This window comes from Artemia sp. Qi Xiang Cuo, chromosome 1, assembly GCF_049724085.1.
Source record: "Artemia sp. Qi Xiang Cuo chromosome 1, ASM4972408v1, whole genome shotgun sequence".
Classification (NCBI taxonomy): domain Eukaryota; kingdom Metazoa; phylum Arthropoda; class Branchiopoda; order Anostraca; family Artemiidae; genus Artemia; species Artemia sp. Qi Xiang Cuo.
The window spans coordinates 5,960,451-5,973,914 of record NC_142794.1 but is presented as its reverse complement, the minus strand read 5'-3'; the positions used below and the strand labels follow the sequence as shown (position 1 = coordinate 5,973,914).

At 32.3% G+C, this 13,464-nt stretch overlaps 1 protein-coding gene across 1 annotated transcript in view; it reads left to right on the top strand.

Annotated features, from left to right (window-relative positions):
* Window positions 1-13,464, top strand: part of LOC148955957 (uncharacterized) — a 197,263-nt gene that overhangs the window by 179,849 nt on the left and 3,950 nt on the right. The window contains exon 9 of the mRNA XM_089085956.1: window positions 8,816-8,982. Coding sequence (XP_088942082.1) covers window positions 8,816-8,982 — 167 coding nt within the window. The remainder of the gene's footprint in view (window positions 1-8,815; window positions 8,983-13,464) is intronic.

Genomic DNA, 13,464 nt, shown 5'->3' with positions numbered 1-13,464 from the left:
CTTGTAAAGTTGGCTGTGAAAAAAATTATAGTATTAATCTTGTTGGAATAGAAGAAAAAAACTCACAGAAGAACAGGAAATAAAGACTGGGCAATTCTGAAAGTAAAAAAAAGGCAAAAATTGTAACAACTGAACTTCAGGGTAGTGACAAATAAGGAAAACAGACAAGTTACCTTAGTTGTCTTGATTTGCGTCTTCCGTATCCGAATGCAAATGATCCTGAAAACACTTAGGAATTGGTAAAAGAATTTTTTTAGAATTATAGCCGAGAGCTACAAAAATTGAAAAATTTAAGCAAATGATTGGAACGAATTTTTAAAAACAAATAGGTAAAAATTCAGCTCTTGCCAGAGAAATTCAATAATAAGGAAAAATTTACCAGGAATTCAATAATATACGGCCATTTTGAAAGCGGGTCAATTTTTTCCTTTTTGACATTTTACTCTTTTTACAGTCAAAGCCAGAACCTATAGTAAGGAACCTGCCCTTAACCTTACATACATCCCAACTATGCCTTAGGTATGGATATAAGGGAGCTAAGAGCAAAAGCTATAGGGGTATACCTAATAAGGTTTAAGTTATCTCTGTTTTTGTGTATTTGATTGATTTTTTTCCGTTTTAGTGTGCTTTACTCCGCTTGTTTTGTATAAAGTGGGTCATAAATAGATTATTAATAGGGGTATTGTACACCATATACCCAAGGGGTAAGGGGTATATACCCTTGCCTCTCCATTTATAGTTTAGTATATATTAGGTATGTTACCTGAGGGTATAGAAAGTAATGGATACATATCATGGGTTATATACCGTCAAGGGTATTAGTAAGCAATATATCCTCTTTGTGTATGCCCCTTGGCTTATAGATTTTTATCGTCTTACACTATCCCCCCCCCCCCGTTCGTTTCCTCAGGTACCCTAAGAATAGGGCACATGCAAAATAAAGGTAAGGTACACTCTTGCTTGTACACTATAGTTAGGGTATAAGTAAGATAAGGATATACCCTCAACTCTCTATGAGTCTCGACTATATACTTTTATTAGAATGTTCTCGGATGACAAAAATATAAAACTAATAAAACTAAACAAAATAAAACTAGAAAACTAAAGATGACAAAAATATTTGTCCATCGAATGTTTGATAATGTTTTTAGAAGTCAATTGGACTAAATCTAATTAGACTAAAGGAAGCTAATCTAATTTGACGAAAGACTGTCAACTGAGGAATTAAGTTATTTGAGAAGAAAAAAAAATATCCCGCAAAATTTAAAAATAGTAAAATTTAAAATTAGAGAAACGTGGTGATAAATCAGCTAAAAACATATGGCACCAAACTGCTTAAGAAGGTGCAAATTTCTTTTGAAGGTGTAGTTGTCCGAGGGAATTAACATATAGTTAATGCTTGAATTTTTACGGCCGAGAAGCGTTGTCAATTTTAACTAATCATTTTTGCATATTTTTTTTTCCATGTTTCAACGTTTGGAAATGGTGACAGTTTGGAAATGGTGTACCGCCCTAAAAACTTCAAAAATTTGAAACAACTAAAAGAATACTAATAAATTTGAAACTAAAAACAACTAAATATTCCTTTCGCTGTTTCAAAATAACGGAGTTTTTAGGGCAGAAACTACATTTTCGTCAGTGTTGCCACATTGATCCGTAAAGATGAACAAGCAAAACTGATTTGTTAATTTAGATAACGCTTGTCGTCCGTAAAAGACTGAATATTAACAAATCTTTGATTACCAAAGACGACTACACCTTCGAAGTAAAGCTACATCTTCTTTAGACACCTTTTTAGCTGTTTGGTACCGCATGATTTTAGCTTGTTTTTTGCTGTCTTTTTTCTTTTTTGATTTTCACTATCTTCCCGTAGAATAGTGGCTCTCCAGAAGGAGACATGCTAGAACAAAAAGAGGGACATTTTTAGATTGCTAATCTTATGGTCATTTTCATGATTTTGTTCGCGTTTTGACAATTCATCACCCTTCCTCCTATAATGGTCTCGTATATGATGCTAGGCGTATTACTAACAGGAATTAACATATAGTTAATACTTGAATTTTTACGGCCAAGAAGCGTTGTCTTATTAGTTGAAATTAAGTTTTTTTTAGAAGAAAAAAATATCCAGCAAAATTTAAAAATAGTAAAATTTAAAAATAGAGAAACGTGGTGACAAATCAGCTAAAAACATATGGCACCAAACTGCTTAAGAAGGTGCAAATTTCTTTTGAAGGTGTAGTTGTCCGAGGGAATTAATATATAGTTAATGTTTGAATTTTACGGCCGAAAGGCATTGTCAATTTTAACTAATTAGTTTTGCTTTTTTTCCCATGTTTCTACGTCGCAACGTTGACAACGTTGAACACCATTTTGAAAATGGTGTACTGCCCTAAAAACTTCATAAATTTGAAACAACTCAAAGAAAAATCTTAGAAAATCACGGTTTTTGAGTATGAATAGACCTAAAAAGGGTCTACTTTCACGTCTTTGGGAATTCAAGCAGATATCCTATTTTCAAATACATGATCAACAACTAACAGATCTTGCTAGATTTTTATCCAATATTTACTGCATTAGCAAATATCTAGTATAGCAATGTGATTTATATTTAATAAAATTGAATGATTAATAGGCTACTAGTAGAATTTATAAAAAAAAATTAATAATTGATTAGAATTGATTATACCTAATAAAATAATAAAATATAAATAAGTAAATATAAATAAAAATATATATATGAATGGTAAATAAATATGTGTATGAAACAAAATATAAATAAAAAAATAATTATAAGATTAATAATACTTAATAACAAGTAATAAACTTAGTAACAGTAATATATTTAATTAGCAAATTTATCAACAATCATTCCTTAGTTGTTTCTGTGGATCTTGCTTTTACGGACTTACCAATTTTGGCTTGAACGGGTCATGAACTCCTCAGAGGTCATCAGCCAAAAAAATTTTTATTAAATTTTTGAGTTTGCTTATGTGCTTTAGCATAAAAAATATTTTTCAATGTATGGACTTATGTATAGATGTTTTTGCACAATGTATGGACTGTTTTTCAAGAATGGACTTAATTAAATTAGTTTCTGTTTTTCTTTTTTTGTATTAATCTTTGTTTTTTAGAATATCCTTTCGATTGTAAAAATTAACAATCAACCAAGTATTTGGAAGCTAAAAGGTCAAAATATTAAAAAAAAAGACTCTTGTTGGATTTGCCATTGAAAATTTCACCTTCGTTTAAGTTATCGTTTACGTTAGTTAAGAATAAGTTTAAGTTAGTTAAGAATTTCGATTCCTACTAAAATAAAGTATGACTCAAATATTCCATCAAAGCAAAATAATATGTAATTTTCTCTACCAGTAAATAAATTAGTCATTTTTAAAAGTTTTTTAGGCCGGTTAAGTTCGTTTCTTACACTATTAAATAAACAAAAACAACAAGTTTTTTTTAACTGAAAGTAAGGAGCGACATTAAAACTTAAACGAACAAAAATTATTCCGTATATGAAAAGGACTGTCCCCTCCTCAACGCCTCGCTCTTTACGCTGAAGTTTGTTATTATTCGAAAAAATAAAGTTGTGAGACAGAGTCAAACTTTAGCGTAAAGAGTGAGGTGTTGAGGAGGGGACAGTCTTTTTTATATAAGGAATAATTTCTTTTCGTTTTAAGTTTTAATGTCGCTCCTTACTTTCAGTCAAAAAAATTGTTTCTTTTATTTAATTTCTGATCTTTTTTTAAATAATGCTGGGAAATCCGGCGCACCCTTCATAGCAATGTCCCTTGCCCCATGAAAAACACCCTCCATGGAAAGATCTCTAATGACCGTGAGAGGGGGCCTAGTTGCCCTCTATTTTTTGTCACTTAAAAAGGGCACTAGAACTTTTAATTTCCGTTCGATTGAGCCCTCCCGTGATATTCTAGGACCACTGGGTCGATACGATCACCCCTGGGGAAAAGAAACAAAAAAAAAACACCCTTCCGTGATCTTTCTTCTGGCAAAAAAATACAAAATTCCGCATTTATGCAGATATGAGCTTGGAACCTCTACAGTAGGATTCTCTGATACACTGAATCTAATAGTGTGATCTTCATTAAGATTCTATTACTTTTAAGGGGTATTTTCCCCTTATTTTGAAAATAAGGCAAATTTTCTCAGGCCCATAACTTTTGATATGTTAGACTAAACTTGATGAAGCTTATATATTTGAATTCAGCATAAAAATCTGATTCTTTTGATGTATCTATTGGTATCAAAATTCCGTTTTTTAGAGTTTTGATTACTATTGGGCCGGGTCGCTCCTTACTTACAGTTCGTTACCACGAACTGTTTGATTGTTATCACAGTACTCGCATATATAATTACAAGTATGTATTATGCATGAAAGTAGGCTTTTTATATTAATAATAATAATAAAAATTTATTTGTTACCACTATTCTGCAAGAGAATGAATAAAGAGTAAAGAAAAAATCATCAGAAGACATGAAAGTTCATCAAAAGCGCAAAAACACGAAAGAAATTAATAACGAGAAAACGCTTATAAGATGGTGGAACGGACCAGGACTTAACGTTAAATTTAATTTAACGTATAATATTCATTTAATAATTTAGAACTTTATGTTTGAAATTGCTAGCATCTCATGACAGGTAATGACCATATAAAGTTTGAAATCCTAGGATTTGGTATTGACCTTAATTTTCAAATTTTTAATCTCCCTCCACCCCCCTGAAAACCGAAAATATACGACAAATTCAAAATTTTACAACATGGATACAATTTTGACGGCTTTATGGCCAAAATAATAGTTTCAAAATTTTGGCCCCTTCTTGACTTTTCCGGGCATACTCTTTTGCCCCCTATTATACAAGTCCGTATATTATGTAAGTACTCCCAATGCGTAATTATAAGTCTGTATTTAATATGAAAAAAGAGTCTATATTGGATCCTAGGAATCATATTTTCCCACTTTGCAATTATTCCTTGCCTTGATTTCTCAGTAACCTAGGAGACCCCTTCCCTCCTTGGAAAGTAGAATTTTGGAGATTTGTTACTTTTCCCATCTACTAGGCTAAGAAATGAAACGGTAATCATTGAAGCAAAAACGAGGATGATTCCCAATCTTTGATTTCGATTTATAAATTTCTCTGTGGGATGATTCCTTAGACAGGAATGGATTCGAATTAAGAATAGATAAATTCGATCTAACAAAATTCAAATTTTGTTTTTCGACAGACAGCACGTGTGTCTTGCAGACATGAAGAAATCCCCATCTTGGATTTAGACTTACGAATTGTTGTACGGTGAAATTCATTTGAAAGAAACGGATTCGAATTAAGAGTAACTTAAATCGATCTTGAGAAATGCATCTTGCTTGATTCAACAGAGACTAGGTATAGCTCGCAGACATGAGGAAGATTCCGATGTTTGGTTTCGACTTATGAATTCCTCTATGATGTAATCCATTGTAAATAAATGGATTCGAATTAAAGACAACTTAAGTCAATCTTGCGTATTCAAATTTTGATTAAACAGACATCAGAAATATCTTACAGACATGAGGAAGATTCCGATGTTTGGTTTTGACTTATGAATTCCTCTATGGTGTAATTCATTTTAAAGAAATGGATTCGAATTAAAGACAGCTTAAGTCAATCTTTCGAATTCAAATTTTTGATTGAACAGACATCAGAAATACCTTACAGACATGAGGAAGATTTCGAATGTTTGCTTTCGACTTATGAATTGCTCTATGGCGTAATTCATTTTAAAGAAACGAATTCGAATTAAAAATTGGTCGATCTTGCGAATTCAAATTTTTGATTGATCGTACAGCAGGAATATCTTGCAGAAATGGGGAAGATTTCGATTGTTGGTTTCGACTTATGATTGCTCTATGGTGTAATTCATTTTAAAGAAACGAACTTGAATTAAAAATAACTTAATTCGATCTTGTGAATTCAAATTTTTGATTGAACAGACAGCAGGAATGTCTTGCAGATATGAGGTAGATTCCGATTTTTAGTTTCGATCTTATGAACTGCTCTATGGGGTAATTCGTTTAAAAGAAATGGATTAGAATTAAGAATAACTCAAGTCGGTCTTGCGAGATACAGTTTGATAGCAGAGGCATCTTGTAGACTGGAGGAAGATTCTGATCTTCGATTCCGACTTATGAGTTTGTCTACGGTGTAACTCATTTGAAGAAACTAGGTTTGACCTAAGAATAGCTGAAGTTGATCTAGCGAAATTTAAACTGTTTGATTCGGCAGGCAGTTCGGTATTTTGCATACATGAGGAAGATACTGATCTTTTGTTTCGATTTATAAATTTCTTTGTGGTAGGATTCATGACAGAAAAATGTATTCAAATTACGAATAACATAAGTCGATGTATAGGAATTAATTTTTTTTTAATTTGACAGACAGCAGGATTTTTTTGCTTTTAGCTATACAAGCTCTTCTTTTTTCTTCAGTTATTTTTCTTTGAGAAACTGTATCTCCAAATAAAAATAAAAAAAATTGACAGGAAACTTTAATAGAAGAATTTAATTGGTTTTTAAATATTATAACGACAACAACACAAAACTATTTGGGAAAGGGTGTCAAAAACGGGATGTTGCAGCGAAATTTAAATTTTTTCAAAAATATGTAACAAGGATATTTGTCAACAAAAATATAAGCAGGATAATATACTTAGAAAATTAGCAACCAAATATATTAACATTCATTTTTTTGGAGGAGAGTGGTTTTTTATAATTAAAATAATGTATTATAATTAAAATATAATTATAATTATTATAAGCAGGATAGTATACTTAGCAACTTAGCAACCAAATATATTAACATTCATTTTTTTTTTAGGAGAGTGGTTTTTATAATTAAAATTAACGCATAAAAAATATTTATTTTAAACCGTAGATTTTAGTCTAAAATAGAACTTCTATAAACTTCTATCAAAAATAGAACTATTGTATTGACAACAACAAAAGCCACTTAAAAAGGCTTTCACAAAAAAGATATGGAAGCAAAAAAAAAAATCGCAAAATATTTAGCAAGCATGTTTCTAAAACATAAATATCACTAGTATGATATGCATACTCTTTTTTCTAAATGTATTTTACGACGAAAATATAATGTACTTTACCACAAAAAAATATGTTTATATTTACAGCGAAAATATAACTTCTTTAATGAAAATAATAAAAAACTTTTTGAGGTAGGAAATGTCACAGAAATGATATCGCTGTGTAAGGAATATGGTACTTGTTAATAATACGGAACACACCCAAGAAGTTCGGTTAATCCTAAATGAAAGGTTAATCCTAAATGAAGTTAGGTTAATCCTAATGAAATAAAACCTTCAAATAACCTTAATTTTGGCTATTTGATTACACATTAGGGGGGAAGGTAAAGTATTTGGACAGTGTCCCCAACCTAAACCCCCAACCCCACCCCCTAACCTGCAAATATGTAGCCCAAATTATACAAGTCCAATGCATTCTGTCTAAATCCAACGCATTGTATCACCCGTCACTTGTTTATCTAGCTATGAAACTGGTTTTCTGATAACTAACCTAAGCGTCGAATGTGTTCCGTTTTATTAACAAGAACCGGACAGATTTTCCGAAAAAGATGAGTATATTTGTGCAGCAAAAACACACAAGCAGAACATGATTTTGAAACCAACATATGACTAACCATATATTTTTTCTAGGAACATATATTTTACAGCCCTAATGTAATATATTCTACTCCAAAACCGATGTGATTTGAGAATGGTTGTTACAAAACCTTCTTTTTGAGAATGGTTGTTACAGTACATTCCTCAGTACGGTCTTCATGTATCCCAATTTATTGTCGTTTTTATGCTGAGTAAGGTAGTGCAAATCATAAAAACTTGCGAGTAGGGCTGGTGAGAAAAACCATATTTAATTGGCCTTTTGCCAGGGGAAACTGGTCTGGTGACATCAGTGTCAATGGCCAACTCATGAGTGACCTTGCGAGGGCGAGATCAACCCCACCCTAAACAGTTGGGTGCATCTTGATTACCCGTTCTTGATTACTTGGTTACCCGTTCTGACGTCACTCGGTTGACTTCACCTGTAAAAGGCAATAAAGACACGGGCTAAATGATTTAGATGCTTAGTGTATCATTAAACTTTCAATATATTTTTTTTCTTGTCTTTTTTTATATCATTTTTTTTAGTTGAAAAATGTGGAAAAAAATTTTAAATAATTCTCTTACACTTAGGATGATGGTGTGCATGGCTGATGGTATGCATTTATGCATGGCTATAAATGGAGTGAAAATAAATATTAGTGGCTTATCTTTTAATTAAGACAGTGAGTTAAAAATTGACTGGTCTTTGATGAATAATTGTAAATTTATTATTTTCCCTTCTATCCTTTTAGACTCCATTCTTCACAAATAGCGCAACACCAACAGTTCAGCATGTGGGATGCGAAATTTATTTTATGAAAAACTGTTTTTGCTACAAATTTTGAAATGCCATGTATTTCATATAATTTATATAATTTAACTTTTTTATATATAAAAATTGAGTTTATTCCTTATTCCGAAGGACAAACTTCCCCTATCCACTCTCTGGAGAAGAGTATCTCAAAACTATATTTGAAACCAGTATAACAAAAAAGAGGTAGAATGAAAGAAAATTAAATAAACCTTCGCAAAGACTGAGAGGTGTTTTTTTTTAAGTTTTTTTCTTCTAGGAGACAAGGTCTGAATGAGGTTGAAGTTGTAAGTCAAAACAATCCTGGTGAAGGATATATTCAATTTTTTTCTTCTAGGAGACAAGATTTAAATGAGATTGAAGTTGTAAGTCAGAACAATCCTAGTGATGGAAATATCGCCACAGCCATTGACCCTACATATCGAAATGCCATGCCAACTAAGGAACGGGAATTCCCGAAAAGCCGTCCCCTCTTTGTTTCTACACCAGGAACTTCTTATTCAGGTATTTCAGGTCTTCTTCTTTGGTCTTAGACTTTTAAAGGCCTGTCTACAACGAGATTTAAATAATCCCGAAATTTAAGTTGAGCCAATCAGATTTTTCGTGGAATTTTTTCATTGGCTGAAAAGTTCTATTAAAAAATGGGATTAGCTTAAATTAGCGCTATGTTAAACCCCAGTATGAGTTAAATCATATTGTGAATGAGTCATAAGTAAATGTATATCATATATTTTAACTGTAATACTGATGGCAAAAATCAATAATTTTAAAGTTAATGTTCTTACAAGCAGGGGCGTCCTGAGGCTCATTTTATTGGGGGGGGGGGGGGTCTGCGTAAATAATTTATTGCGCCCCCTGGCTTTGTGCGCCTCTAGGTCCAGGCCTAGTGGGCTCATTGGTAAATCCTGACCAAACTTGAGGAAAGTATGTTACTCTACCCACTGGCATGGTTGAACCACCTTATTTCTTGAAATCATCTTGTTGACACAGTAATAAAATCATTACCAAGATATACGGTTTCTTGAATAACACTTTTAAGGGTTAGGGATTGATGTATCAACCTCCTCCGTTACAACCTTCCCCAACCTTCTCCTCCTCCGAAACTATTCTATTTCAAAAACTTTACGTTTTTTCTAATTTCAATTTTAGCCAGTTTTGGCCCATTTTTCTTCTTACCAAATGTCACAAATTAGTCCTTATAATTGCAAATATTATGTTTATTCTTGTTAGCATATTATAATGATAAAATATCTTACCACTCCTATTTTACCAATCTTTTCAGTTCCAGGTGCGTCAATTGGTTGGGGGCATTAGGGGTCAAATTTACTTGCCTCCTCCTAGATTATGGAAAAACACCTTATTTTTTATTTTCATTGAAATTGACTGCCTTTTTTGGTGTTTTCAGTGATAACGTTGAAAAAAAATTGTCCCATCCCCTGCCTAGATTTTCAAAATACACCCCTCCCCCCTGCATTTTCGTGAACTGACTCTACTGTTTAGTTCGCCGATTAGTGTACTTTCAGGGAGTTTAAAACTGAATCTGATAGCTTCTAATGCATCATGGTCAGCTTTGCGGCTACGCGTGGCACTCTAAGCCTAGGGGTAGGTAAAGTGAAAATTTACAATACCTAAAATAAAGACTACCATATTTACACGGGGAAAGGGGAGTTTTGTAGTAATATGTAATTCTACTTTATGTTAGTTAGCTAAAGATAATCTCACGGGTATCAAAGGCCAAGGAAAACTAGAAATTGGACTGAGATTTTAAGCTCAAGGTCAGTCCCCCAGACAAAAATGGTGAACGCTTTTGTGTCACTCAATTTGACTGTAGACCTTTGTGAGCGAAATTTCCGGATATTCCTTGTTGGTTACAATTTCCTAAAGCCCAGGAGTGGCAATGCAACCCTGATACTACTCAAAATACACCCCTGAATATTAACTTGTGCCTTGGTGGTCCTGGACCTGATGCATCAGGTTATGCTGGTGCCTCAAAGGTTTTACTGCAGTTGTTGGAGTTGTTGGTGAAGAGTTTATTGGAAAGAGGTAGTTTATGTTTGAGGAGATATGTTGAGAGTGTGTGTTTGTGTGTAGGTAAAAATTGGTAAAACAGCGTTGCCAGTTTTTTTTTTTTTTTTTTTTTTTTTTTTTTTTTTTTTTTTTTTTTTTGAGTTAAATAGTAGCCGAAGTATATTTAAAAGGGAAAATGAAAAGATAAAGTTGAAAAGTGGTATCATTATAACTTTCTTTGAGGTCTTTGTCATTTTTAAATTTTCTGGTGTATTTTTTTATAAAGGAACGTTATACTGATAGATAATTTGGTTTATTTGTTTTATTATTATTAATTTAATTAGTTTATTTTGAATTTTTTTTTATTATTATTATCTGTTTTTATAGGAGACATGTAGGGTCACCATCCGGAAGTGTTTAGAGGTATGGTAAGAAATAGCCACCGTATGAAGGGCTTCCTGTTGGGGAGGACGCCCTTTTCCACGGGAATGGCAATTTTTTTTCTTTTATTGGAAAGTTTTTAGTAGTATGTGGTGACTTGAAGTATGTCCAGTTCGGCTGCAATTTAATGAAAAAAGAGTAGGTGACGTCTAAAGTTAAAATTAGATCTATTTTGAATTTAAAATTTGTCGTCACTGACAGGAGAGGAGGCGGGTTTTTTATTTATTTTTTTTTTTAAGGCTTTACTCCATGCGTTGATTATCGCTTGTCGAATGCGTTAGAAATATTTGAGTTTTCACGTTGATTGACGAATAAAAATTTTATGACACGACAAAAATTTTCACGACAAAAATTTTATGATTATATAACTCAACTGACAAATATGATTGGCAATTGATTAATAAATTGACGATACAATTGATATTTGTAAGCTTTCATACAAGTTAATTCTATATGTGACATCTGCTTTTTCGCTCATTTTTGTTGTGGAAATTTTTGCTTTTGGAGGAGGCAATGTGATCTCCTATTTGCCCAAGTATGGGTTTCGTCGTGATATTGGTATACCCATACCCAAGTATGGGTATGGGTTTAGTGCTATTTATGTGCAAAAAAAGGGCTCTCTTGAAAGTTCTGTAAGCCTAGGACTGACAATGACACCCTGATGCTATGAGAAATATCCGCGAATGTTAATACTACTCCTAGGCTCCAAGCTCAAATATTAACCTTTTTTTGGCTAATCGAGGTTCTCCTTAACAGTGTTATACTAATTATACTCATAAACCTTTAAAACTCACATTTTACTTAGTGGGACGGACAGATTCCATTTTGAAATACCTGCGTACAAGCTAAAGAAAATGAATAAACAGATAAGTCTTCACGAATGCATAACAAAAATTAGGGTCGTTAAGAATTAATCAAAAAAAACATTTTGAAATTGATAATCCTCAATTTTACGATATTTTTTTTAAATGATTTTCGTAATTTTTCCCGGACTTGTTTTTGCGCATAAATATCCGTTTTTCATTTTTTTTGTAAATTTAATTTTAATTTATTTTTTTCTTGTTTTTTAACTTCCTAGCCTGGAATAAGCTCCTGTGTATGTGCATGAATCCTTCCACCCTTTACAAAAAAAAATACTTCCTAGATCATGGAAAAAAGTGTCTAAATAATATGGGGTTAGAAATTGCTTGATTTCAAGCAATTTTGCTTCAGTCAACAATGTTTTTTTGTTTTTTCTCTCGTTTTGTTAATTTTATTCTCTGGAATTTTTTCATTGTCTTCAATTAACCTTCGATACAAAACCAATGATTAAATGAATACGTCTAAAAATTCAAATGAATCAAAAATTTGTTTAAATGCTTTTTGTTACGTTTTAACGAGTTGTAAAACATTCCAGGTGGGTGGGGGGTTCAAAAAACCCTACCCCCTCCTGGGTATGGCCTTTGGACGGGAGGGGGTTTCTAATAGCTTCTCTAACAGGAAATGAGACGTTTTAGTAATGAAAATATTTGTAGGCTTAACTATACGGGTTTTTACCAGTTTTGTACGTTGTTCTCTTTTTTTAGCAAAGTAATTTTAGATGAATATATTTGGATGGTTCTAAGGAAAAACGTCCCCTATTCCTTCCGTTTCTATATTTTGTTCCAGTAGAATGAGATTGTGTTGATGGGATATTTTTCCAAATTTGATAAAATAACAAGTCAGAGCCGATGACGCTTGTTTATTACGAATATCTATGTCACAACTCTGTGTTTTATAGGCTGTAGGACAATATTACTGATTTTATGTTTTCCTTCTTTGGAATAAATTTTCCAGGTTTCTTCGTTTTCCAATCCTTCTCGCTCAATATAGTTCTATAGAATTTTTTTCAGACTTTCCTAAGAGAGGGAAGGTCCCCAATTTCTTCTGTCTTCAAACCTTACTCAATAAAATGAGATTGATTTGATGTTCTGATATTTTTCATTTTCGGTAAAAACAAAAAAGTTAGAGCCGATGACCCTTGTTTACAAAGAATACCCATCTTAGATTTCTCATTTATATATTTTTATACGTGCTGTAAAATAGTTTTACCGATTTTATGTTCTTGTTCTTTGGAGGGGATATGACTTTGTTTTTCCTGAAAGCATGAAGTCTTATGTTTTTAGAGGTCTGAAAAGTAGTTTTGTAAAAGACACACCAATTTTTTTTCTTTAATTAAATAAAAAAAAACAAGTTTTAAAAAACAATTATTCCGTATATGAAAGGGGCTGTCCCCTCCTCAACGCCTTGCTCTTTACGATAAAGTTTTTTTTTGTTTTAAAAAATAAAGTTTTGAGAAAAAGTAAAACTTTATCGTAAAGAGCAAGGCGTTGAGGAGGGGACAGCCCCTTTCATATACAGAATAATTTCTGTTCGTTTTAAGTTTTAATGTTGCTCCTTACTTTCAATTTAAAAAACTCGTTTTTTTTTTATTTAAATTCTGATCGTTTTTTAGTTAATGAAGCTTTTATTTTGGTTCACCGTTATTGAATAAGTAAACAAAATTTTGCTCCAATTGTT